General features: G+C 47.6%; 1 protein-coding gene across 9 annotated transcripts in view; it reads left to right on the forward strand.

Moving 5' to 3' along the window:
- The window catches only part of MYRFL (myelin regulatory factor like), a 118,874-nt gene extending 96,110 nt beyond the window's left edge, over window positions 1-22,764 (forward strand). For 3 of the 9 annotated variants that reach the window (XM_070495071.1, XM_070495070.1, XM_070495072.1), the window contains exons 14-25: window positions 2,400-2,563; window positions 3,181-3,244; window positions 7,603-7,688; window positions 10,178-10,252; window positions 10,335-10,387; window positions 10,462-10,683; window positions 16,567-16,629; window positions 17,270-17,357; window positions 19,297-19,371; window positions 21,876-21,996; window positions 22,280-22,354; window positions 22,484-22,705. In XM_070495071.1, coding sequence (XP_070351172.1) covers window positions 2,400-2,563; window positions 3,181-3,244; window positions 7,603-7,688; window positions 10,178-10,252; window positions 10,335-10,387; window positions 10,462-10,683; window positions 16,567-16,629; window positions 17,270-17,357; window positions 19,297-19,371; window positions 21,876-21,996; window positions 22,280-22,354; window positions 22,484-22,570 — 1,173 coding nt within the window. In that variant the 3' untranslated portion in view covers window positions 22,571-22,705. Of the gene's footprint in view, window positions 1-2,399; window positions 2,564-3,180; window positions 3,245-7,602; window positions 7,689-10,177; window positions 10,253-10,334; window positions 10,388-10,461; window positions 10,684-11,384; window positions 11,631-14,560; window positions 14,801-16,566; window positions 16,630-17,269; window positions 17,358-19,296; window positions 19,372-21,875; window positions 21,997-22,279; window positions 22,355-22,483 lie in introns of those variants that run through there. The other 6 variants (XM_014858538.3, XM_070495073.1, XM_070495074.1 and 3 more) reach the window with 5 other exon arrangements.
- Window positions 22,765-25,580: the final 2,816 nt, after the last annotated feature.

The raw sequence follows: 25,580 nt of genomic DNA on the forward strand, positions 1-25,580 counted from the left end.
TCATTTGTTTTGAGATATTTTTCAATTTCCCTTTTGATTTCTTCCTTGACCCATTAGTTTTTCAGGTATGTATTGTTTAATTTCCACATATTTGTGAATTTTCCAGTTTTCTTCCTGTTATTGATTTCTAGTTTCATACTACTGTGGTCAGAAAAGATACCTGATATGATTTCAATCTTAAATTTGCTAAGACTTGTTTTGTGACCTAAAAATCTATCCTTGATAATGTTCTGTGTACATTTAAGAAGACTATGTATTCTTCTGTTGTTGGATGGAATTTCTGTGTATATCTATTTGGTACATTTGATCTAAAGTATACTTTAAGTCCAATGTTCCTTATTGATTTCCTGTCTACATGATCTATCCATTGTTGAAAGTGGAATATTGAAGCCCTCTGTTATTGTTGTATTGTTATCTATTTCTCCCTTCATGTCTGTTAGTATTTGCTTAATATATTTAGGTACTCCAATGTTGGGTGCATATTTACAATTGTGATAGCCTCTTGATGAATTGACTGCTTTGCCTTTATAAGATGACCTTCTTTGTCTCTTGTTACAGTTTTTGACTTAAATTCTATTTTACCTGATACAAGTATAGCTACTCCTGTTCTCTTTTGGTTTCCATTTGAATGGAATATTTTTTCCCATTCCTTTAACCTATGTGTGTCCTTAAAGCTGATGTGAGTCTCTTGTAGGCAGCATATAGTTGAGTCTTGTTTTTTTAATCCATACAGCCAACTCTGTGCCTTTTGATTGGAGAATTTAAAGTAATTATTGATAGGTAAGGGCTTACTCACACCATCTTATTGTTTTCTGGCTGTTTTGCATTTCCCTTGTTTCTTTCTTCCTCTTTTGCTGACTTCCTCTGTGAACTGATGATTTTGGTGGTGGCGTGCTTTGATTTCCTTCTCTTTATCTTTTGCATATCTACTGTAGGTTCTTCTTTGTAGTGACCAGGAGGTTTACATAAATATCTCGTAGATATAGTAGGCTCTTGTAGGCTGATGACAACTTAACTTTGATCACATACAAAAACTCTGTCCTTTTACTGCCTCCTCCACATTCTATGTTTTCGATGTCATAATTTACCTCTTTTTATGTGCATACCATTAACAAATTATTGTAGCTTTAGTTATTTTTAATACTTTTGCCCTTTAACCTTTATAGTATAGTGATTTCCACACCAGCATGGTACAGTATTCAAGTATTCTGAAATTGACTTTATGCTTACCTTTACCAGTGTGTTCTACACTAGTGTGCATGTCTTTAAACTACACAAACTAAGCCTTAAATCTGTAATGTTCAGCTTTTGAGTCCTTTCTGAGCAGTTGCTTTACAATGCTTGAAACCTTTAAAGCTTTGGTTTGCATGATGAGAATCTCAGACACATGGCCCTGAGTTTGAACTCCCAACCACAAAGCAGTCTTTTTCCTTTGGCCTCGAGCTCATCACTTTACAATAATGGACCAGCCTCTACGAGCCCCAAGGAGCATTGTGGTGTTCTGAGCTTGTGAACAGAGAGAGGGAAAGAAGGAGAGGTCATGGGACCAGGGTGTGAGCCAGTGAGAGCTTTCTGGGTCTTTGTTATGGCTGAGACGCAGACACACATGCTCCCCTGACAACTGCAGTGTTTGGTTGGGGAGGGGAGAGCCGGGAATCTGGCTTTGCTTGGTCTCCCCTTTCTTGCTCTTTCTGACATGTCAGTGACTTTCTCTGAACAGGAAGAATTAAGTGTTGTTGTTGTTCTAGATTTTGTTTGGGAGTTAGGCTAAAATATAAATTGTACATGGTAGCTCACGAGATGTTAAAGCAGAAATTAACACCTCAAGAATTATCCTCTCATTTATAGATGAAGAAGCTGAAGTTCAGAGAGGTTGTTGTATTTTTCTTGGGGTCTCACATCGAGGAAGCGGCAGAACTAGAGAAAAGCCCAGGGCTTTATTCCTCCCTCCTTCACCGAAGCAATTTGATGCACCTTTTACCGGGAGGAACTGGCGCCATTTCTCAGGAGGATTTAGTGACGCACACACAAATCAACATTCAGAAGCCTGTTCTGACTTCCTTTTTATGAGTTTTAAATATAGCATAGTGGCCATTGACAATAAATCTTTGGATTCCAAACTCAACGATGTCCTTCAGCTCCATTCTGCCTCTTGGGACAAGGACATATTTCCATTTTATTGCAAATGGAACTTAAGCAGCTTTACTACACAGCCAGCAGTTTAGCAAGACCATTTTAAGTTGCGAACCTCTCCAGATTTATCTTGAATGAACTTGAGGTTGTGTGTGTCTATAACCATTTTCAGTGGTGTGCTCCAGCTGTCTTTGAATGGGCTACAGTCAGTTCTCTGCTGGTCTCAAACTGTAAATTTATGCACTCTGTGTTATTTTCATTTTTAGGACCAGATCTTTATGGAAAATGTAGGTGCAGTGAAGCAGCTCTGCAAACTAACCAACAACCTTGAAGAAAGAATAGAAGAGTTAGAACTATGGAACAGAAAGCTGGCCAGGCTAAAGCGGCTGAGCAGTTGGAAGTCCTCAGCCAGTGAGGCGAGCTCCATCAGGTACATGCGGAATGGCCATAGGGATTCAGAGAGAGAAGAGTGGGTGTTTCCATAACCAGATCAATCCGAATGGTCTTTTCCATCCCGTAGCAACTGTTACTTTCTGATAGTTAGGTCCCTATTCCTCTTTCAGAATGTTTTGAAACACAATTGCCTTGTGTGATAATTTTATTATTTTTTCTGTTGCTACTTTAAAATGAAACAAAACATGCCACATCTGTTTAAGAGCGGTTCACAGGAAGTGCTACATTTTAGCAAAAGGATGGCTTCTCCTTTAATGAGGAGAGATGGCCGTTTCTAAATTTAGAAAACCGCGTTTGGTCTCAGGGGATGGGGGGATTTTATTTATTTATTTTTCTTACTTAAGGAGGTAAATGCACATTTCCTGGGGTATAATTTTGAGAAAAAGAGAAATGTAACTTTTAATGCATTCATTTATGCTTACTAAGGCTGTTTTCCACGAAAGGAACTCTCAATTGCCTTCACTTTTCCTTTTCTAAATTACTGCTGCATCACAAAAAAATCATACTGCTGTGCTAGCGACGGCCTGGGCTTTTGTCTATAACTCCTGGAGAGGCATTTGAACAGTAATTAATTCTCTCTCTCTCTTTTCAAAGCAAATTTAGCAGAGCTGTTAATGCATCTTCTCCAAGAAGGCCCATTCCCCCCAAAAACAGCAAGGTAAATAGACTTAAGTTTATAATAAACAGAGGTGATATTTTCTGTACAGGAAAAGTCTTTAGAGAAAGTCATCAATAATTTTTTTGTTCATTTATTTGTGGATAGATTGCCTAGTTTGCATCCTTATGCACTTCAGATATTTAAATACTATCCCTCTAATAGACATTAACTGTTTTTTTCAAGGAGAAGTCTAGAGAAATGAGTACAAAGCATGTTTATTTCAGAAACACTGTAATTGAACACAAATGGGTTCATCTCCCATTGAGTGTGGAGCCAAAAAGCACAACCAAGGCAAAAGTGGGTGAAGGAAGCTTTATTCCTGGCACAAGCGATGGAGAACACTGGGGCTGGCTCCCGGGCAGTGTCTCCTGAGCACAGCTTGGGCTTCTTTTTGTGGGGAGCGTTCATGAATAATCACGATAGAAGCCCTTGTCATGGCACATAAGGAGGGGGGATGCAGCACAAGCACAATCGTTAATCCTGTGTCTTCATACATCGCATGTATAGAAAATGGCAGGTAAGTCTTGCCCTGGGCAGAGAGTTTACTGTTACAGTGAGATTATGATGACGACAGTCCACTTTAGTTCATTCTGGGGCAGTTTGAGGCAGCTAGGATGGGATTCAGTTAGCTTGCTTGGGGGAACCTTCTTAGTTGGGCTCTTCCTGAAACTGTCCCTCTGCAAAACACTCAACAGATAATGTTAGTTTTTCTGCCAGACCTTTGGTACCCCTTTCTTTACCTGGTTCCCCTGGTTACAACATTATCCTGCCAGTTTTTGTATGTATTGTCCCCATCAGGTGAACTTCGTCAGCCTTGCAGGCACGTGGCCCCGGGCTGCGAGGTCTGTGTGGATACCTAGACTCCGCTTCATTCCTTATCTTTGACTTCAGAAGACCCCAAAGGGACTGCAGTTAATCCTCAAAGCCCTCTTTTCCCTTTGATATTTAGTACTATACGTGCACATGGAGAATAGATATCCACTTGCTTGCAAAGGTTAAAATGTGATGGCTTTATTAACGAATAGAGAATTTCACCAATAGGATCACATTTACAGTAAAAGTGAAGGTTAATCATTTATTAACTTAAGGACACCCTCTCCATTGCAGAGAAGTGTCAGTGAGGGAGCAACTGCAGGACCCCCTTGCTAGGTGCGCTTCGCGGATGGCTGTGGGACCCAGCCTGCCCCCTCTGATCCGCCAGTGTTCTAGGGTGGCCCTGCCCAGAGTAAGACATTCATGACCTTCATCTACATCCCATTAAGGGCTGACCTGATGTTTGGGCCATTGCCCTAGTTTATTTTCTACTCCTTGTGTCATACTGCACTGAGCTAATCTAAAAGGGTGCAGAAAGAGTTTAATATTCTACTAGAAACTACTAAAACGTTATGCTGCTGACAAGCTTCTTGGTGCACCATCGAGCATAAATACGTGGATAAACACCTGTGTAGGAGTGTTTGTGGTCAAGTCACTTCACTGCCTCGGGAAGTGGAGATAACAACAGTGTCAGCCTTACACAGACTGTCGATGAGATTCAGTGAGCTGGAGCCCTGAGCCCAGTGCCAGCACAGAGCCGGTTGCTCAGTAAACACACAACCTTAAAAATAGTGTGCAGGGAAGCTGCCCTTACAAGAACCAGTTTGCTGTGGGATGGAAGGAATGGTGTCCACGTCCCTGGTGGCCTGATAGGTGTGATCTGGTCAGGGACACCTCTGTACTACCACTGTGCAGCCAGAGAATCTCTTTTCTGTGCAGTTTTCTCTGAATATTAACTAAAAGGTGCCGTCCCTGAGTGCAGGCCCTGTGTCTGCGGCCTCACTCTGCGCCCCGGGGGCTCGCTTGGTCCTACTCAAGGAGTGTTTGCCAGATGAATGCGTGACTGGAGAGCCCAGTCTGAAGGGATGCCCTGAACGCTCACATTGCGTGATTCAATGTCTTGTGTGGGTGGGGAGGGGGGTTGGGATGTGGACACAGAGTCAGGGACTCATGTAGGCATTAAAGAGCGCCCTTTCAACTCAGGGACCTCTTGCGGCCACTGTCCCAGGCAGACAAAGGGGAGTCAGAGGTGGCCCCTTCTCCTAAGGGTAGCCAGGGAAGGTCAGAAGGGAACAGGAAGAACAGTGGTGGCTGGATGCGATCGGTGGTGCGGAGGCTCCGGGCGCTGCCGGGGTGACGCGGGCACCCGGCCTTAGTGGGGCAGTGAGCTTCAGCCAGATAGGAACAGGCTCTGGGAGAGGTTTCAGATGAAGGACACAGCGATGCCCGGAGCTGGACGGCTGCACTGAGCGTTAGGTGGGAGTTGGTTGGGGAGGAGATGAGGCTGGAAATACAGGGCAGGCTCAGCTTCTGGACCACCAGGGCAGGGAGTTCGTTGGGTAAGCTGTGAGACCTTCTGAATAACACTTGCTAAGTTGTATAGTGCTTCCTTTGTTTACAGACGGTAAAAGGGAGGACACGAAGCATTGTGGTTGAGAGCACAGATTCTGGGGCCGAATGTCTCTTGGTTGGTCTGCCTCTGTGGCTTGCTAGCTGTGTGATCTGGGGGAGGAACTTAGCCTTCCTGGCCCTCCTTTCTCCCGTCTCTGAAATGGAGACAGCAGCACCCGCATCATGGGATGGCTGAGGTCATTGTGAAGGTTAAACATGTTAGTTGCATAAGCTCTCAGGAGCATTTACGGCACCTCGTGTGTGCGTGTGTCTACCGTGTCAGTATGTTTAAGCTCACTATTCACTGGTTCTCAGACGTGGCACATGTCAGTCTTCCAGGCATGTCACTGGGTGTGTGGAGCAGGAGGGGGAGAGGGAAGGGTCGAACATGGATCCTGTCCATTCTCCCACCTCTTACGGATTCCCTGCCCCCACACCACCCCAAATGAAAACCTTTTGAGTCAGAATTTTTCAGGGAATTTAGGTTTTTAACAAGCTCCATGGTAATTCTCAAGCAGACCATTACCCTGCTAGGTGGACCCACTTAGTAACTCTGAAAGGCAGGCAGGTGTTAGTCATCATTCCTGCTTTATTGATGAGGAAAATGAGGATCAATGACGTTTAGATGACTTGTTCAGGACTCGACTCCAAGTCTGACTCCGGGTCTTGGGCCATTTCCCTGTACCAGCTCAGAGGGTTTTGAGGAAAACCATGGAGATTACAGTAATCCGGCAGAGGAGGAGTAGCTTGCATGGGGAAGTGCTTATCCTGAGGCCAATACTATTTAATTCTGAGTCCCTCCTCCATGCTCACTGTTAGCATGTCCTCGGGGCAGTCCCTATGAGGCACAGGAATGGTGCAAATCTGCTAGTTCCGGGTGTTCTCAGTGACCCCCAGCTGCACTCAGGGTAGACTCAGTTACCATAGCTCTAAGGGTTTGGGTACTCATTATAAAGGTTAATCCCCCATCTTCCCCCCCCCCCCCACACACACACATATTACATTGAAGAACATTTTCTTTATTCAGATAGCCAGCCCAAGAAATTCACACAAAGACCAATTTTAAGCTGTTTCTTAGCCACTGCTGTCCTCCAATTTGTTTCCGACTAGTAAGCATGATTCTACCCTGCACCCCAGGAGGAAGCAACAGAACACTACCTATCACATTGGCAGGAAAATTCGTGTCTAAGGCGCGCCCTGTCTGAGTGGGCAAAGATCTCGTCTCTCCAGCAGATTCCCCGCTGGCTGCACAGCTGTCTGTCCTGTCGTTCTTGGCCCATTCCTCATATGCAAGTTTTTATACCAATATGTATCCGTCCTAAAGGCTTGTCTCATTGTTTCCTAGAGACTGTAATTGACTGATTATTACGTTCCCTACACTGTTGTACGTGGTGCTTAAGAAATATTTGTTGAATGGATAAAAGAATAAATAAGACACAAGCCAGAACGTCCTTAAAAATAGGTGGCAGAATTGGATACCAATGTATATGATTTAAGAAGTACTTAACAGTATTGCCTGCCACAAGAATCTTTTCCATGGTTTGTCCTGATGCCTGAAATTCTTCCATTGGGGTTTATTCCATCATGTCTTGAAGACCTTTTGATTTTCAAAAGTATGCTATTAAAGGAGATGGACGTCTGGGTTCTGACGGGATCTTGTCTGGTAGGTCCTCTTCTCTCATGAAACTTCAAGAATGAGCGCTGACTGGATGGCGCAGACGCCTGTCCCTCGGGAGGTCGGGGAAGACAGATTGCTGTAGCCTCGAGGTCAAGGAAAGGGAGGGGCTTGAGACGTTCTGGAGAGACAGAGAGGAGGAGGGAGAGGTGGTTAAGGAGCCTCCTCCGTCCCAGGGGGGCAGCAGAGCTCAGCCTCCAGCATCCTTCTCACAGGTGGTCACGGATTCATCACTGCTCATCACTGAATCTTTTTGTAGGTTTATTTTTCAGGAAAAAAACAGTCGTGTCCTAACTGGGTTTTCCAGACCTTGGTTATAAGTCTCATTGCTGTGATGGCATTTTGGTAAGAAAACCTCATTGTTATGCTGTGTCAAGCTCTTTTTTCTTCCCGTCTTCCTTTCTCACACATCAAGGGGTGCTGACCTTCTATTTACTCCGAAGACCAGGAGCCCTTTAAAGGGGGTGTTGACCTTTGATTCAGCTTGGCGATGAGGGAGCCCTTAATAAACTCACCCTTTGAAGAAAAGCAGCACAGGCTTCCTGCACTGAGGTGTGAGATGAAGGATGATCTTTTTTCAATCATCTGATGTTTTTAACAGCTGCCTGTGCCTTTCACGTGTGTGTGTGTATGTTTTTGACTCTCTGGAGTAACTTTCTCAAATTCTTTGTTCTCCCTCCTGTCTACTTGGAGAAAAAGAGTAAGCATTCAGGTACAATCCACTCTCCCCTGGACACTCCTATTTATTCGGATTCTTCTGGATTCTTCAGTGAGTACTTCACACCAACGGGACTAGATTACCCCAAGATGGACAATATGGTGAAATTGCAGCCAAATTTGCTAACAGCTAAAGAAAACAAACACAGGAAGGACAAAGTATTTGCTGTGCGAGCATCGGGTGCCTTTTGACCACTGTGCCCCTCTGCAGGGAGGGGGCCGTCCCTCACTGGGATGGGGAGTCCTCCTCAGGCCTCTGGTCTTTGGGCTCGGCCAGCTGTCCTGACGGCCCTCAGCCTTTGAGCCCTGGTCATCTTGCCTCTGTCCTCCTGGCTTGTTTTTAGTCTGCTATCCACACGGTGAAAGGGGTATATCTGTCCCTTGGAAAATGCTCTGTTAGTGTGGGAAAGGACTAGATTTGGGCCCTGTCTCGGGGACACAGTCGTTCTCAGAGGCAAAGAAAGGGATGGGGCCAAGGTGCTTCAGTGCCTGGATCTCAAGCAGCTTCCCAGCTGTAGAGGACAGTGGGTCTCTCTGCACCCTTCTCTCCCCATTGCATCTTAACTTCTCACTTGCTACTGCCCACTGTGGGGAGCACCCCACGTGTGTGACCCCACAACACAGGACTCCCTCTGGAAGCCGTTGCAGTTTCTCACTCCCCTCCGTGAGCTTGTCTTCTGCTGGGATTCCCGAGTCAGGAGAGCATGAGAGTCTACCTTTCATAGACATACTTAGAATCCTCTGGAGAGATTCCCGTGAAAACCCAACGGGAAGGTTATAGGAAGTGTAATTCCAACAGAAAAAGACTGCTTTTTAAATGTGCTTATCAGATCTTATGAATTCCAACATTGTCGACCACTAAGACCACAAATGGGAGAAATTAAGCGTATTACCTTGTTTCTGGCCTTTGTACCCTAGAAGGGTCAAAACCAGAGTTTGTCCCCAAAGAAAAGAGCAGATGTCCGTTTCATTCTGCGATCCAAACGTTCTCTGGGCTGTGTGTTGAAGCAGATGCCAGAGACAACTCAGAGAGTATTTAAGGGCCTGCGATAGGGAGGCAGAGAGTGGGGGCTTTGGGGGCTGGACCACAGCAAGCAGTTGCCAGGCAACAGCACGAGTGCTGTCTGCAGGCATCTCTGGGGCTCACACCACTTCCCCAGGCTGGGCTGTGCCTGCTGAGCGGTGACCAGCGGCGGCTCTAGGAATTCTTTCTTCAGCAGTGGAACTCAAACGTGTGCATATTTTTTTCTGTATATTTAATGATACTAAATTCACCACCTTCGATGGGGAAGAAGATAACAGGAGCTGAGTCCAGGGGACCAGGTGTGACATCAACTGGCAGAAGTCCAGTGAGGTCACCCTGCGTCAGGCCCCACAGATAGCAGGGTTGCAAAGTCACCAGCAGACTTTCTTGTTCAGCGGGTGGGAGAGTTCTGAAGACACCTCCAGGAGAGGAGAGTGCTGAGCGACTGGATGAGTGAGCGATGTTGGGAACAGCTTCCCGAAGCTCAGAGCCTGGAAGGAAAGCTTCTATTTGGACAGATTCGCTCTGATAATCGGCGGGAAGATAGACTTACTATTTTGAAGTCATGTAGTGTGGGAATGGATACTTTATTGCATTTCTCTTCCTTCCTCGGTCCAGTTTGGTGCATTGTGCTCTGAAAAGACTGGCAGCCACGGGGGTGAGCACCACAGCCGACTAACCTGGGGCTCCTGTCATCTCCCAGCGCCCGTGCGGACGCCCTCCGCCGGTGGGAGTGAACTTTGCTCCCGCTACTCCCTCCAGGGAGCAGAGGGCTGCCTCCAGCGATTGTACTCTTCCTCTTGTCATCTTCCACCAGTGACAGACTCCTGCTTCTGAGACAGCTCGCCAGGGCCGGGGGCTGCCCTCTGAGAAAATCCATCAGCACAGGGCGCCCAGGAGCCTCTGAGCTGCAGGAGACAGGGCTTTTTCTCACCGGGGTGGAGAGGCCTGGCTGTGTGGGCTTCCGTGTGCTGCTGTCAGCCAGGCCCCCCCATCTGTGTGACCTGGGAGAGCACGTTGCTGGCCAGTGGCCGTGTGAGATATGTCTGGAGTCAACTGTGCCACCTAATGCTGTCTTCTTATTTTTCAACAGTGCGTTGACAATAGTCACCCTTTACATACTCAGCTTGAAAGCTCAAGAGCAACGTGTCCCGAATCTCCCTCCGAGGTGAGAGTTCTGGTCTTGTTTCCTTTGGGGAGAGGGATTTTTGCAGGCTGCCTGCATGAATCCTTTCACTGTCCTCCTCCAGCAACGTCACGAGCTCCCAGGAGCCAGCCCTGCCGCCCACCGCCTCCCCCGCAGGTGAGTTCTTCACATTCCTCGCTGTCAGCCAGCCCGCGTCCCGGGAATCCTCAACAGGAGAAGCGGCCCGTCAGGTGAACCTTGTGGCCCCCTGTCTTCTGCCCAATGCCCTGCAGCCTGGAACACATCCCTGGCCGCCACACAGTCCTCCTTTCTCGGGCCAGAAGTCACTTTCTGTGAGATCCTGCCATGTCAGGAGACTCAGTGCTGCCCCATCAGGGGGAGGAGAGCCGCCCTCGCCAGTCCTGTCCAAGGGCAGTCCGAGGAGAAGGAGCTGCATCGGGGGCCGTGGGCAGGTAAGGGACGTTCAGAGGGAAACACCCAGCTCTTTGGGGCTGAGGTTTCCCCTGTCGATATTTACTTGGAGAGCCTGTTAAAAGTTCCAGATAATGGTTCCACTCTTCTACTTGGGGCGGCAAGACCTTTACAAACACATGCACACAAACATGCAATCACCTATGATATTGAGTTCCCTGCCCAGTGATTTTGGTTCATTCAAGTCAGAGGGTCTCATTTGTCTGTTGCCAACAAAGACTGTGATAGTAGGACAAGCAACGTGGTGACGTGTAGATGGGAGGGTCTCTGGTTCGCTTAGAACTTAAAAAAGGATGTGGTGTCTGGGCCCTCTGCCCAAACCACGTAGGGCGAGACGTAGAGTCTCTTTCAGCTGAGGAGTTCAGGGTCAGCTGTCAGTCAGGTTGGCATTCCACCTTCAGAATATCTTCTTTGTCTTCCTCCTAGGGACGTGGACACACGTGCACACACACACACACACAACACACATATGCTTGTTAAGTAACAGAATTTTCCTGTTAAAAAATTATGGAAACTTGATCAAAGGCAATCTCCGTCTGTAGACACACACATTAATGAGTGTCTAAAATAACAATAATGATGATGCTAATAATAGCAATACGTACAATTAGTATGGCTTATCTGTTGGGATGCTGCGGTGAAAATTTATTCCTGCCTGTCTATGTCAAATGTGGACCAAAAGGGGGCTCCTCCCAGCGTGTCACTCGGGACTCGGCTCACGGACTCCACGTCCATGTGTACTTCCACGATCTCTGCAGCGGTGGTAAGACTGTGCGCTGACTCCTACAGCTTCCATGGGGTGGAACACAGGCCACTTCTGCTTACACTTCAGTGGCCAAAGCAGGTGACATCAGTCGTGTCTAATTTACAAACAGTGCAGTGCAGACCTAACCTGGGCCTGGAAGAAGATGAAGCAGAATCTTTCCGAGCAGCCCTGATGACCGACACGTAGAACGTGGTCAGGGGTTGATGTTTGGGGGCAGCAAGGTAATTTCTGTTTCCTTTTGATATTATTCCGTATCATAACCTTGAATAAATCAGTTTTACAAATCACCATCATCATCACAATGCAATGAGGCATTACTGTTCACAAAAGCACTGTCATAAAGTTTCCACGTGAATAAGTCATTTAATCCTCACGAGCTTAATAGACAAGCACTGCTGTTTTACTCATCTTTCCAGTGAGGCAGGTGAGGCATGGAGAGCTCTTCCCACACCTGTAGGAGACAATGCTTGTGTTGTTTTCTCATGAAAGCAATTTTTGACTGAACTTGAGAACAGATGCATCACTATAGGGTGAGGCTAACAGTTCAATGTGAAGGAAGGAATTAGTTTCAGTTGTCGTATTCTCATGGTTTCAAATACGGGAAAAGCCAACACTGTCACCAAAATCCTCAAAGCCTTACGTCCCTTGTGAAAGCACATGGAACCTTGTGGCTGGTCAATCCTCTTCTTACCTTGGGAGCCCACACTGGGGACACACTGTCCTTGTCTGAGAGCAGTCCTCAGAAGAGACCGTCTCACCTGACAGCCATCATGGACCAGGCCAGTCTTCACTTTCGAATAGTGTCTTGACCCTGGGGCGGATTCCCTCCTGCAGGGACCAGCTCTTCACATCTGGGGAGCACTGGGAGGAGTGGCCCTTAGGAAACCGGACGCAGGCCTGTTGCTCTCCTCTCTGGGACAGCGTGTCTGCTCTTACGTGGCTATGACTGTGCGAGGCATGGAAGAAAGACAGCCAATCTGCTCCACGGTGCCTGGCTGTGTCCTCCTGGACACGACTCTCAGCTTCTCAGGCTACAATGACGTTTAAGTTCTGCCTCACCAGGCTCCCTGAGACCCTGGGACAGTGGTTCCCTATTCCCTCTTTTAACTGGAGAAAAGTAGAAAGGATTTAAATGTTCTGTTTGCTTTCACCTACAGGAAACCTGGAAACTTTGGGGGGATTTAAAGTCATAGAATGTCAGAGAGCAGCTACACCAGTGGCACCCTGACATTTTGACCCCAAGAATCCATTATTAATCCATTATACTTTTACAATTATTTGACTGAGAGAATATGTGGAGGGAGAATGTAACTGTAAACTCAGTTCAGCTTCTAACTGAATTATTTTTATTGATCCAACAGTAACATTTGAAACATAGTACAGATCTGTGGGAGAGGTGTTTTTTTCCAAGTGCACAGGCCACACCACAGACCTCTGTATGCAATCACCTGGAATTCCAAAGTCCCCAGGTCAGGAGAACTTCTGATTTACACCAACTTACCCATTTTACAGCTCATGAAACAGAGGCCCAGGACCTTCCTTAAGGTTCTGCAGTGAGTTCCTAGCAAAGCTGGACTTGGAATCTGGGTCCCATCTCCCCGTCCTGGGTTCCTTCCCCTCCACCATTTTGCCTCCATTTATTTGGGCACGTGCGTGTGTGCACCTGGAACCAAGTCTCTGATAGAAGAGGCAGAAAGTGTCCAGTCCATGGTTCTAGAAGCCCCTTCAGCACCCCTCCCTCGAGTTTGCCTACAGCCATTGAGATGTCCCCAGTGTGGGATGTTTCTGGGGGGTCCGAGGAAGGCACTTCTCTTCTGTGGCTGCTCCATCCTCCCCTCTGTCCAGGGCACCGTGTAACACCAGGGTTCCTAAATCCAAGAGAGGAGAAAGCCAGGCAAATAGTCTTTTCAAGCAGATGTTTCTGAGACATTGAAGACCCATTAAAAATGAAGAAATACAAATAAAAGAGAAACTCAAGGATTAAAAAGAAAACAGACTTGGACACACTCTCAGTGGGATGCAGAGTCAAATCTAAGAGTTCACCAAGCCCCGGAACACATTTATGAGCCTTTTTCCTGAAGGTAAGGCTACAAGTGAAATAAATGAAAAAAAAACAGCATTTTTGTGACATGCTGGGCTCAGGCCATCTTTCTCCTTGGGGCCTAAGTTGGTTGTGTGACTTGTCTTTCAGAAAGGTTGCCCCGTTCCCTCCACTTAATAGAAGGTTTAGGTAAGACCAACCAGGAAGTGGAAAGTGGATATTTTGGAATAATCTGCTTCTACTGTGAGGATGTGATGGATTAGATTTTAATCTGTGGAACCAATAAGGATTTAAATGGACAGCAGCGTTAGATATTAGAAAGTAAAGAGCCTGTCAGGGGGAAACATCTCTGCAATTCTACAGATTTCTGGAGATTTGGTAAAGATTTAAAAAATCTCACAAAGCAAAAAGGCACCTGGAATTCGTGCTTATTTTGTTTGGAGCCCAGAACTCTGAGAAGAGCAAATGACCAAAAGAAAGTGGTTCCCCAAGTTAAAGGACTCAGTCATCGATGGGTTGGGCTCGTTGACTTTTTCTTGGCATGAGTCCGGTTCAGTCAGGGGAGGAAGAGGCGTCCAAGAGGCCATGTTGGAACTCAGCCATCAGCACAGTTTACACGTCGCGCTGCCATCTCCAGATTCTACCACAGCAGCGTGCACTCAGGTTGGACGCCATCTTAAATCTCTCCTCCCCAGAAGGTTCTAATTTAGTTTATTGGGAGATGACATTTGCCAACTATGAAATATAGCTCCAGCTTTACAAGGAAGCGCTGGGAATGTACATGAAATTTCTATGAATATTGCTGGGAGGATTTGTGAGATGAGCACCACCCCGTACGACTACAGGGGCATTTACGGTTTTCCAATAGTCAGCCTTTCAGAACTGAATAGTTGCTTCAGGGAAGTGACAAATTGGAGGTGTTTTATAGGAGATTTAAAATTTGTTATTTCCAATCCTTCTTTCAAAAAAGCCATTTTTGACATTCTAATGTGCAAGATTCTCTCCTCCCAACTTCACCTTTTTACTTAAATAAACACTGTTATCCCATCAGATACTAAATCCTATCACAGAGTTCGGTGTCCCGGGAGCCTGAAAAAACACTCCTGTGGAAGTGAGGCGACGCTGCAGTCCTATTGCCAGAATTTATAAGGAGCCTTTCCCTGCAAATTCAGCAGGAAAGCAGAACAAAAGTTCGGGAAGAAAACAGACAGGAGGCAAGTCCTGCCTTCCCCTTCTCTTTGTGCCTTGTGAGTGCCCAGCCTTCTGTGGAAGCCATCACAAGCAACACGCATAGCAGGAGACGTGTGCTTGAAGTTATTGTTGGAGCAGCTGGAATCCAAGAAACCTGGAGGCCTTGGAGACAGCACTTATATTTACATGTAAAGGGAAATAAATGTTCAATTTTCTGGAAAATCCTCATAGATCAAGATCCACTTCTTCTCAGTGGAAAGTGTCGTGTTGGGAGGATACTCAGGGAACTTGGCCCGTTCAGGTTCGGTCTCATTCCCGTTTGCTGACAGTGGGAAGGAGCCGGCTTCCCACATCCATTCCCCCCCCCCCCCGCCCCGGGAGTTCCCCTCTGAGTGTGCAAGAGGACACGCTTTTCTAGAGGGCATGGGGTCCTCCTCTTCCTTTTTCCTGCCTCTCTCCCTCCCATCCTTCCTAAGTCCTTACCGCGCACCCGCCGTGAGCCCAGCATCGCGGCATCTCAGGGAACAGCAGTGGACAGGCGCAGTGTTCCAGGAGCGCACCGTCAGGTGTGCAGACAGTGGATGAGCCCTCTCCTGGCGAGAGGAGCACTAGTCAGGACAGACGGACATAGGAGCGAGTACCCGTCACCTGCGCTGTGGCTTTCTCTTCCCTGCTGAAATTCCACACAGGAAGTCGCTTTATATCTTGCCTCTTTCTTCATCCCATGAAAGCAGCTCCATTGTGTTAACTTATGTCTTTTGTTCATGTCTTTGTGTTGTGTCCAAAACTATGTTGAAAAATATAAATATTGTATTCAATGCAAATGAAGGAAGGCAATAAAGAATATGTAAGTTGAAAAAAACCTGCAAATTGAAAGAAACATGACTGCAAAAACTTTAAAATTCTTTTGTTAAGTTTGTGTAGCGACCCACTAAATGATTGTCCACTTTAAAAACCAACATTTTCTTTCATAGACTGAACATCTTATCATTTGGATGGTTACCTTTTCAAAGTTGTTTTTCAAATGCCCTTTTGGCTATGAAGGGGGCACAGCTGCACCCCGCCTTCCTTCCTGCAAGCGAGCTCTGGCCCCTCCCGTGACCTTGGTTTAAGCTGGGCTTTTCCTTCACATTATGCTGCAGTTGCAGAGGAGTCGAAAAATTTTAACAGAGGTTCCCTCTTCTGGAGTTGTTGAGAAAGGGCAAAAGTAGGTGAAAAGTGAAGTAGTAATAGAGAGCGAGCATGCCTTCGATGTCGTGACAGATGTCCCTGAAGGTGGTTGAACTAAGTGCTGTGGCACCCGACGGGGATCTGGGGGCTGCAGGGACTCATCTGGGATGCGTCTCAGTCACTTGGCTGCCACAGCAAACCACCACAGGCGGGGGCTTAAGCCACAGGAATTTATTTCCCCAGTTCTGGAGGCTGGAAGTCCAAAATCGAGGCGTGGGCAGGTCTGGTTTCCTCTGGGCCACCCTCCTCGGCTCACAGCTGGCCGCCTTCTCACTGCATCCTCTGTGCGCACATGTCCCTGGAGCCTCTGTCTGTCCTGACCTCCTCTTCGTAGAAGGACAGCCGTTGCGTGGGATCAGAGCCCACCTGCCGGCCTCGTGTTGACTTCGTCACCTTCCTGTTGACACAGTCCCAGTCTGAGGGGTAGGGCTCAACCTAAGAACTCGGGGGACACCATTCAGCCCCAGACAGATGGCGTCTTGGAGAAGGGTGAGAATGTACCAGTTGTGTGCGAAGTGGGATCGGGATGCGATGGGCTGAAAGGTGGCAGAGAGAAGCAGGGGATGTTCAACTGACAGAGGGTTTCTTCTCATCCTGACCAAGTCTCCAAGACTGACGGGCTTTTTCCCTCTGCAGAAGACGGAAGCACGTCATTCCTGGCGGGAGATGCGCCGGCCAGCCCCGACTGGGGGAGTGATTGTAAGTGTACCTTTAAGTGACTCTGCTCTTTGGCTGTGCGGGTTCAGGCAAATGAAACCAGCTGTGAGGCGTTACTGGAGTGAGGAATGGGGAAAGGGACAAGGCTGCAGCACCGCCAACACCCACGGGCTTGTGTCTTGATAATGGATGCGGCCTCACCACTCAGGAGGCGTTAGAAATGGTCGCTCAGGATCAAGCTGTGGTTGATGTCCATGGAGTTTAATAATTTAGTTGAACTTCCTGCCCTCTTCTTCTGTTGTGACTACATTTTAAGTTTGTTTTCTGTTTCGTGATTTTTTTAAAGCTCTATTGGCCAGATTGCATTTCACATTGCACTCTCCATTTTCAATAAATTTCAATTTAGTAGGACTGCCATGGTCCAGAAATTCTTTTGGGTGTTATGGGGCTGCCTACTGGCGCCTGGATTTTTATTAGTTTTCTTAAAGTTTACTATAACAACGGCAAAAATAGCCTCTCCCCTTCCTTCTCCTCCTCCTTTTTCCATTTGAGTGCAAATGGAATCCATTTATCTAGGAAATGCCTATTTCACATTCTGCAATTTGGGGGCTGTGCTGGAGCGCAGTACGCTCTTCCTCAGCAGAAGAGTTTACTTTCTTTTCTCTCTTTCCCCTCAATTCAGGGATAGACACAACCATCAGCTCTATTCAGATTATGGAAATCCAGCACGTAATAGATCGCCGCTACTGCCATCGAGGCCGGCAGTGCAGGTGGGTGAGCCGCCCCGCTGTACTCCTGTTGTTTCTGGAATTGACTCAGGGCTCTGGGTTTTTGAGCCTGGAATGAAAGCTGAAGCTACTGGTAGAGTCAATGTGTGCTTACGTTGCCCCTTAAGTGAAAACACATTTGTCACGTGTGGACGAGGGAATCATAAAGCGGTTGGTATTAGCAAATGTCGATAAACCGCGGCTCCAGCAGTTCCAGTCTCCTATGTTGATGGCACGTCCAAAGCAGAAAGCTTAGGGACAGCTCTGTGGCTGGCTGTCTGAGGGCGCGTCCCACAGGCACAGAGCTGCTAGTTCATTTTATGACAAGAAAAGATTGTTACTGATGGCTCCAAGTTATGAGGGAGCTGACATTTGTATATTTTAATAACAAGGGATATCATTATTTTAATTGCTAAAAAAATATAGCTTCTCTTAGCTTTTTCAGTTAGAAGGGAAAAAAGCCCGGTATTGCAGAAGTTGCCAGCAAGATCCATCTCTCACGTGTGCCGTGCCACCTGTCCTGAGGTGACGATGCGTCTAGAAGCAGGGCATGCAGATAGCTCCCGCAAGCACAAAGCGCAAGTTGTAGGCATTGAGAACAGGCGGGAGTTTTCTTTCTTTTGTGAATATTTGCTGGGTGCCTGCCCGGTAAAAGGCAAGACCCTGTATTTGGAACTGATGTCACAAATCCTGTGGATTCTCAGCCTTTTTTCTTTTTCAACCTGATATAATTAGGCTTTGAGTTGATGGTCCTGACTTTTAAAAATGAACCGTACGGTGCTTTATGGTGTGTTTATGACCTCTACGTGCACTGTCTCCCTGAGTTCTCACAAAAGCAACATGAGATTGGCATTACTTATCCCCATTTTGTCATTAAGGAACTCAAGGTTCAGGAAGCTTGAGAACGTCAGAGACAGACGTTCATTAATGTGGTGGGGTGACATAGTGAAGAAGACGCGGGTGGTTCAGGTTCAGATTCTGGAGCCGCCACGGGGTGTGTCCTCTCCTGCGTGTCCGTTTCTGCCTGTGAGGGGGAGACACTGCTGACCGGGATGCTGTGAAGCCTGCAGGTGCGGGAGCCACGTGGTCTCAAATGAGTTCCACTCGTCTCAGCTTCTTCCAGTGGAACAAAGTCCTTCTGTTCCCACTTCAGATCCGTTCCTCTATTCTTGCTTCCTCATTTCTAACAGTTTAGCTTAGTATTCAGTAAAAGAATCTAAAATGACTGGCTCTTTTTCCCATTTATCTGGTTTTCAGTTGTGTCTCCATGTAATTCAAGGGATGGCCAAGTCAGGAGGACTTGTATTAGCTACAATGTGCCTTTTGCTGGAGTTTTCCTTACAATGTGAATCAGGGCCTCTCCCCCTCCCCCCAGTATCTCTCTTGAAAGGGGGGCTCTCTGTGGGAGCGTTTGTCCGTTAATGAGTGGTAATTAGGCCTATAACGATGTGAGTTGATTCGAGTTCTGAAAGTGCACGATATTTCCTGCTAATGTTGCCTAAAAGGGAGTGCTTTACGGTAGAAAGGCTGGCATTCGTTGTTTCCGGTCCTCCTTTCCTGGGGGATTGTTGGTTCCAGGCCTTCGCGGCGTCTGTCTCTGAAGTCTGTCCCTCCTCCAGGGCAACTGATGTCATTTCCTGTGTGTTTGGTTTGATGCGTTTGGTCTGCGGTTTGACTGTCCATCATTTTGGCTGCGAGTTCTAACAAACTGTAAATCTGTGTGGTATATTTCATATATTAAGACCTGAAAGAGAGCACTCAGAAATCTGACAGATATGTCTCTGAAAAACATAAAACTATCCCATGTTAAACTTGATTTTCTGTGTTTATTATTTATTATATAATATTTCACAGTTTACACAGTATGTAAAGAGTAGCAAAAAGCCTTTTGAAGCCTTTCCTGCAAATTTTGATTTGTGGTTTTGTGTTTTTCCATAATTAGGTCTGGATCTTACAATTACAGTATTCCTGTTAATAAGTACACACCCACCAATGTCAAATTTTCTCTGGAAATCAAGTAAGTGCATAGCTGTAAAAACAATTCAGTTTCCATCATGATTTGGATTCCAGTCTGAATTTATTTTACAATTTCATCAGAAAGTTAGGAGCAGAAAGCTGTCAGTCCATGTTAACTAACGATTTTGGGTTGAGAGGTGGGCTAGCTTGAGGGTGGGTTTTCGGAACGAGGGCTGGGGGCATCCAGGCTCCCTGAGGGGCATGGAAAGGCTCTGGGCTGGACACTCGCTCCTGCGAAGTGGCGGTGAGCACAGGTTTGATGCTCAGATGCTGCAGACTGCCCCTGGCTGTGTCCCTTTGAATTGGGGCGGGAACCAGAGTGACGGCATGGTCCTGGGTGGGGGCTGCACATTTTTGTGAGCTCCCATTAGCAGTGTGAATGCAGACACTGACCCCTTTCCCCAGGGGAGTTAGAAAAAGCAGTGGGAGCTTGGAGTTGGGCCGGTCGGGGCTCAGATCTTGTCTCTGTCACTTACTAATTCTGTAATCTTGGAGAAACCACTTCCCTCTGAGCTACTGTTTCTTCATCTGTAAAGTGAGTTTGACATTATACCATGACGAGTAGAGCTGCTGTGGGAATCGCTGCTAATAACAGTGAAATGAATAACCGCCATTTGCTGAGCACAGATGGTACGCCGGACACTCTACACCCTAACACTGGGTCATACAATCCTCACAACTTGGTACTTTTTTCGAGTATATATTTTTCAGATGGGATCATTTGGGGCTAGAGAGGTCAAAAAGCCTGTGCCACATCCACAGCTAGTAAGATGTGGAGCTGGCCTCCCAGCTCAGCCCGTCCTGTAAACCATCACTTTCCCACCTCCTCAACGAGGTGAGATACGTAAGAACATTGCCTCTGCTTGGCACACAGTAGGCACTCAATAAATGGTAGCTTTTATTATGACTATCCTTCCTCCACGACCACAGAACTCCCGTTTAATCTATTCTTATCAGATATTTTAAATAATTACCGTACTTTAAGACTTTTGACACACTTCACTCAAAAGTTATGCGATGAAGTCCTCACCATGAAAAGAGGTGGTTATGTTTCGTCTCTCGATTTGGGGCTCTCCTTCCTCCCTCCCCCACATTTCCTCTCCCCCCGCCCCGCTCGCCTCTGTCCTCCCCTTGCTCCCTCTGCTTCCCCTGCTCCTCCCTTGTTTCCGGCTCTGTCTCTTCCTCTCTGTCACTCAGGCCTCACACTCCTTCTCTCACCGACTTTGCTTCCACAGTCAGCTCATGACACTCAGCGCAGCTGCTTGCCTTGGAAAGGTTCATTTCAAGCTGCTAATATTTCATGACTCGGAACCCGCATTTCCAGGCAGAGCAAAAGCTGAATGTGCTCTTCTCTGGCACAGCCCGAGTAACCTGGAGGGAGTTTCCTCCTTCACCCCGAGCTTCCGTGGAGGGAAGTAAGCTTCAATGGAATATCCCTGAAGTGGCAGCTTATCTTCAGCCGCTAAGTCGGGCTTTCTAGTTTAAGGACCAGTTTTCTAATATGGGTGATTTTAAAATAACACATATACTCCACTAAGATTGTAGGTTGTCCCACTTCCACAGAAAGATCCAAAGGCAGACGGACCTCTTCCTCTTGATGGTTAGCAGGCCAACCTCCTGAGAAGAACTGTTCTTTCTGGCAGGGCTCCGCTCTGACAGCTTCAAGGCTGGTACTTCCTAACGGGCTCACCCCACACCCTTGCCTGTGTTTGTTTCTCTTGCTGCTTCAAACCATAGCTACCTGGACCAGGTGTTTGCAGAATCTAAAATCCCGGCAACTTCAGATGGATGCAAATTCAGCTACCAGTGGAAAGAGAAGGGATGTATGCAAAAATTATTTTCAAATCCATGGAGATAAGAAGTTGTGTTGTTGAGGTGATTTGAGACATGAGGGTAGGTTTTGGAGACGGTCACATGCTGTCTGAGTAGTTGTTTTAGTCAGTTCAGGCTGCCATGACAAAAATGCCGTAGACTGGGAGCCCTAAACCACAAACATTTATTTCTCACAGCGCGGGAGGTGGGGAAGTCCACTATCGAGGCGCTAGCAGATTTGGTGCCTGGTGAGGCTCTGCTGCCTGGTTCGTCGACGGCGTCTTCTCCCTGTGTCCTCACGTGGCAGGAGGAGGAGAGAACTCTCTGGGGTCCTTTTTATGTAGACGGTGATCCTACCCATGAGGGCTCCGCCCTCAAGACCTGATCCCCCCCCAAAGACCCCACCTCCCAACACCAGCACATTGGTGGTTAAGATTTCAACAGATGGATTTAAGGGGACACAAACATTCAGTCCACAACAGTCGTCATCTGAGGCTGAGTTTCTTTCTGTAATGAGGAGATGTGAGCCAGCATATTGGCTTTGGTGAGCTGTGTGTAATAAGGTGCCTACGTGGAACTTTGAATGGATTTCCGAGTTACATTCCCGTTAGACCCTCTGCTCATCAAGGTGTAGCCTGGTGGGAGCTGATAACTGCTTGTCCGTGTGCCCTTTCTTCCCTGTGTCTCTTGCAGCACAACAGAGCCGTTGATAGTCTTCCAGTGCAAACTGACCGTTGGAAACATATGTTTCCATAGTAAAAACGAAGCCCAAGGGCTGCAAAGCCACGAAGGAGTCATCCAGGAGATGACACAGGTAATGTTTCCCGGCCCCTCGGTGGCACAGCCTCTGTTCCCTGGTAAGAGATGCCTTGACCCAGCACCAGTGCTTCCCCGTGGGGGCTGAGCCTGTCACCGGCTTTGCTCAGTGTCTTCTGTGGGTCCTGCAGAGTGCAGATGGTTCTAGCAGCCCCCATAGAGAGCTGTCGTCACAGATGGCTCTCCCAGGGTAGTCAGGGAACGCTGCCTCCGCCTCCACCCCTCCAAGTGGAGTGTGGGGTGTGGTGATGACATGCGTCTCTCTCTCCTGCGTTCTGCAGGGCTGTCGGCACATCTGGAGCCTCCCAGTGGCCCCCTTCTTTGATAGCGCGTTCCATTTCCGAGTAGCTGCACCGGTAAGCTTTCTTTTTTTTTTTTTAAGTGAGAAAGAAGTGGACCATTAAATAAATAAATAAATCAGTCAGTCACTTTAATAACAGTTGATGCTTCCATTAATTGTCCCCTTTTTCCTCCTCTTCTGGCAGGATCTGGCTGACTGTTCCACGGACCCTTACTTTGCTGGGATCTTCTTCACAGATTACTTCTTCTACTTCTATCGACACTGTGTCTAGCTTATTCAAGTTTGGTTGGGGACTTTTCCAAAGAAAAATACTCAGAAATTCGGTTAACGGAAACTTCCATCCTCTTGCCCCTCCGCGCTTCTCTGTAAACCTGGCTGTGTGTTGCCCAAGGACGTTTTCAGAGTTCGGCCTCCAGCAATTTTGAGACATTAACGAGGAGAATAAAGTGTTTGCTGGAACCTGAGATAATGTGGCGTGTGATCTGTGGCGAGTGTGAAGAAGACAGTCCCTGGAGTAAGACAGCGCTGTGGGGTGTGAAAATACTGATTCTGGTGCTAAGGAAGCTGTGGGGTCAAAACAGGCAGGCCTAACTTTGCTTTGTCGTGATGCTTTCAAATCTTTTGAGAAAACCAAAAAGGCCCATTTTAGGCCCATCGACTTGGACCCGCTAAACACAGATCTGGAGAATGTGTGATACGGTGTGTGTTGGGCAGGGCCAGGGGTGTCCAATGCTGAGCTCACGTTTAGGCAAACCATTGCCGTGTGTGTGTGCACGTGTGTCTGCAGTGCAGGACGCAGCTCACTAATGAACTGAATTTAAGAGAAATAGTTGCAATTCTGCTTTGTAATGCTTGCTGCACGCTGAACTTTCTGTGCAGCGGGGCGTGTCTCTGGTGACGCTCTGGCTCACCACGGTCTGTTCCGGTAGCCCAGACAGCCGTGGCCCAGATCACCGCGTTTGGCCTTCCAGTCGTCGTTGCTTTTTTTTATTTGTTTCTGATTTTTGTACGCGTGAGAGTTCTCTTTCATGGCATTAAGGCCCCTCTCCATTGTTTACAGCTGAATTCGCTTTGGATCCTTCTACTGGCTTATGGGTAAATCTGTATGAATGGCCCGCAGTCCTCTCGCTGGAGTGAGTCAACCACATCTTTTATCTTCCCTATTCTGGTGGTTTGGCATCTTGGGGTCCTGCTGTCCCTGGTGGGACTCCACCTCCCAGGGTTGGCCAACTCCTAGAGAGTGCAAACCGTCTGCCCGGGAGCGCTTTTCAAATACAAACCGACCACTCGAGAGCCCACACCCCACCACCGTCTTTGTGGGGCTGTCCTGCCCCAGCTGCCCTCCTCACCCAGGGCCAGGCACCAGACATTAGGGATGGCTCCACCTCCCAGAGCCTGCGAGATTCTCCGGACGTGCTAATCCTACGCCTGTTGACCCTGCCTCCCCCGTTCCTTCCTATGGGACCTGCAATGGGGCCTCCGGCCACGGTTCTCCCTCTGCCCCCTCCTCCTGACCCACCCTGGGGCTTCCCAGCCTGGCCCCTGGAGCCCTGGCATGTCCCCTTCTCTCGGGAACTGTGACAAACCATCTTTTCAATGGCCACCGTTTCCTGATCTGTTGGCCTTCCTACACCTCAGACTTTCTGTCACTACGCTACAGTTTAGAGCATGGAGATCCGAGACACTCCAGCTCTGCTTCTCGGTCACAGGGCTGCTGGTGGCTGTCCCTTCCCTTCTGTTGGTCTGTGAGTCAATTAGGGTGAGACAATTGGCTTCTTTTTACCTTGGCAGCGATAATCAGCAGAAATAATACATCCCCACATCCTTATTTTCAAATATTATTAGACATGTATCATGTGAATGGAAATCAACTGTGAGACCCCAACTATTATGAAAAGAAAAGACATGGTCCTCGCTCACAGAGGGCATTTTGAAATACGGTCTGTGTCACACGACGACAGGGACACATCTTGAGAAATGCACCGTCAGGTGATTTTGTCACTGTGCGAACATCATAGTTACTGACACAAACCTGGATGGTACAGCCCACTACACACCCAGGCTACGTGGTACTAATCTGATGGCACCACCGTCATACATGCCATCTGTGGCTGACTGAAGCATCTTCTGCAGCACGTGACTGTAAACTTTTCGACACAAAGGTAGTTTAAGCCAGTGGGAGCTGAGACTTTGGAGCCAAACATCCTTGCCTTGAGTTCAAATCCTGATCCTCCCTGTGTCTCCTTTGGTAACTTACTTAAGTTCTCTGAGCCTCAATTTCCTCATTTACACTGGAGCATGGTGAGTATCTGCAACAGAGAGGATTAAATGAGATAAGTATGTAGCCAGATGGGCTCTAAATAGACAGGAGCTATTGTGATAGCTGCACAGAGCAGACTCATTCTAAAGACTGCAGTGGGCTCGTGAAGGACTGCGTGACCGAACACACACCTCGGGGAGTTTTCATCAGCTGCAAACACCAAACTGCAGATGGAGCACATGCACGCGTGTTCCATAGTTTTTCTGTCTTTGGAAATTGTTTTCACTCTCGCTAACAGCGCAGCCTTGGTAGAAGTTAAATAGGAAGTTCATTGTTGGGAGGAGCATTTCGGGATTCCTCCGGTTTCTTAGATTCGAATTCCTTCTCGGTTCTCCTGAGTCAGTGCCGCCTGCCCCGCAGGACCCGGGTCTGGAGGCTGAGGTTTGCCCGCTTTTTCGTAGCGTCCCAGGTGCTTGGTGTGGGGTGGACTCCGTGGAAAGGCCCTTCTGGAGGGGCGAGCAGCCGGGCAGCGAGAGGCCTTTCGGGACGTGAAGCCCGCGTTCTCGCTCAGGCTCTCCTGGTCAGGACGGCCCGGGGTTCCAATATCCAACCTAGTTCAGTCATGTTGCCTACGGGAATGTCTGTAAGGTAAATGCTATTTTCCCATTAAATTCCATTAAACCAAGAGCCTTTTCCCCACAGAAAACTTACTATAGGATGTATTGAGAGCCTTCAGAAAGAAAGGATATAAGACAGTGAACAGACTGTGGCAGCCGGTGGCATCTTGGCACTAGATAAACCTATTCAGAGAATAGATCCTGCTGGAAGATTCTCTCTGTATTTGCCGTACTTGCCCCACTGTGAGATGTCCACTTGGACCACGCTGCTTAGTCCAAAAGCTTCTTCCTTACGCCAGAGAAGTATCTGACTCCCTGCCAGAATAGCCCCAAAGTCAGACCCTGGGTGCAGACATGACACTGCTTGGCAAGCCACGCTGCGGTAGGTGTCCCACGTATAAAGT

The sequence above is a fragment of the Equus asinus genome, chromosome 22 (genome assembly GCF_041296235.1).
Source record: "Equus asinus isolate D_3611 breed Donkey chromosome 22, EquAss-T2T_v2, whole genome shotgun sequence".
Taxonomy (NCBI): Eukaryota; Metazoa; Chordata; class Mammalia; order Perissodactyla; family Equidae; genus Equus; species Equus asinus.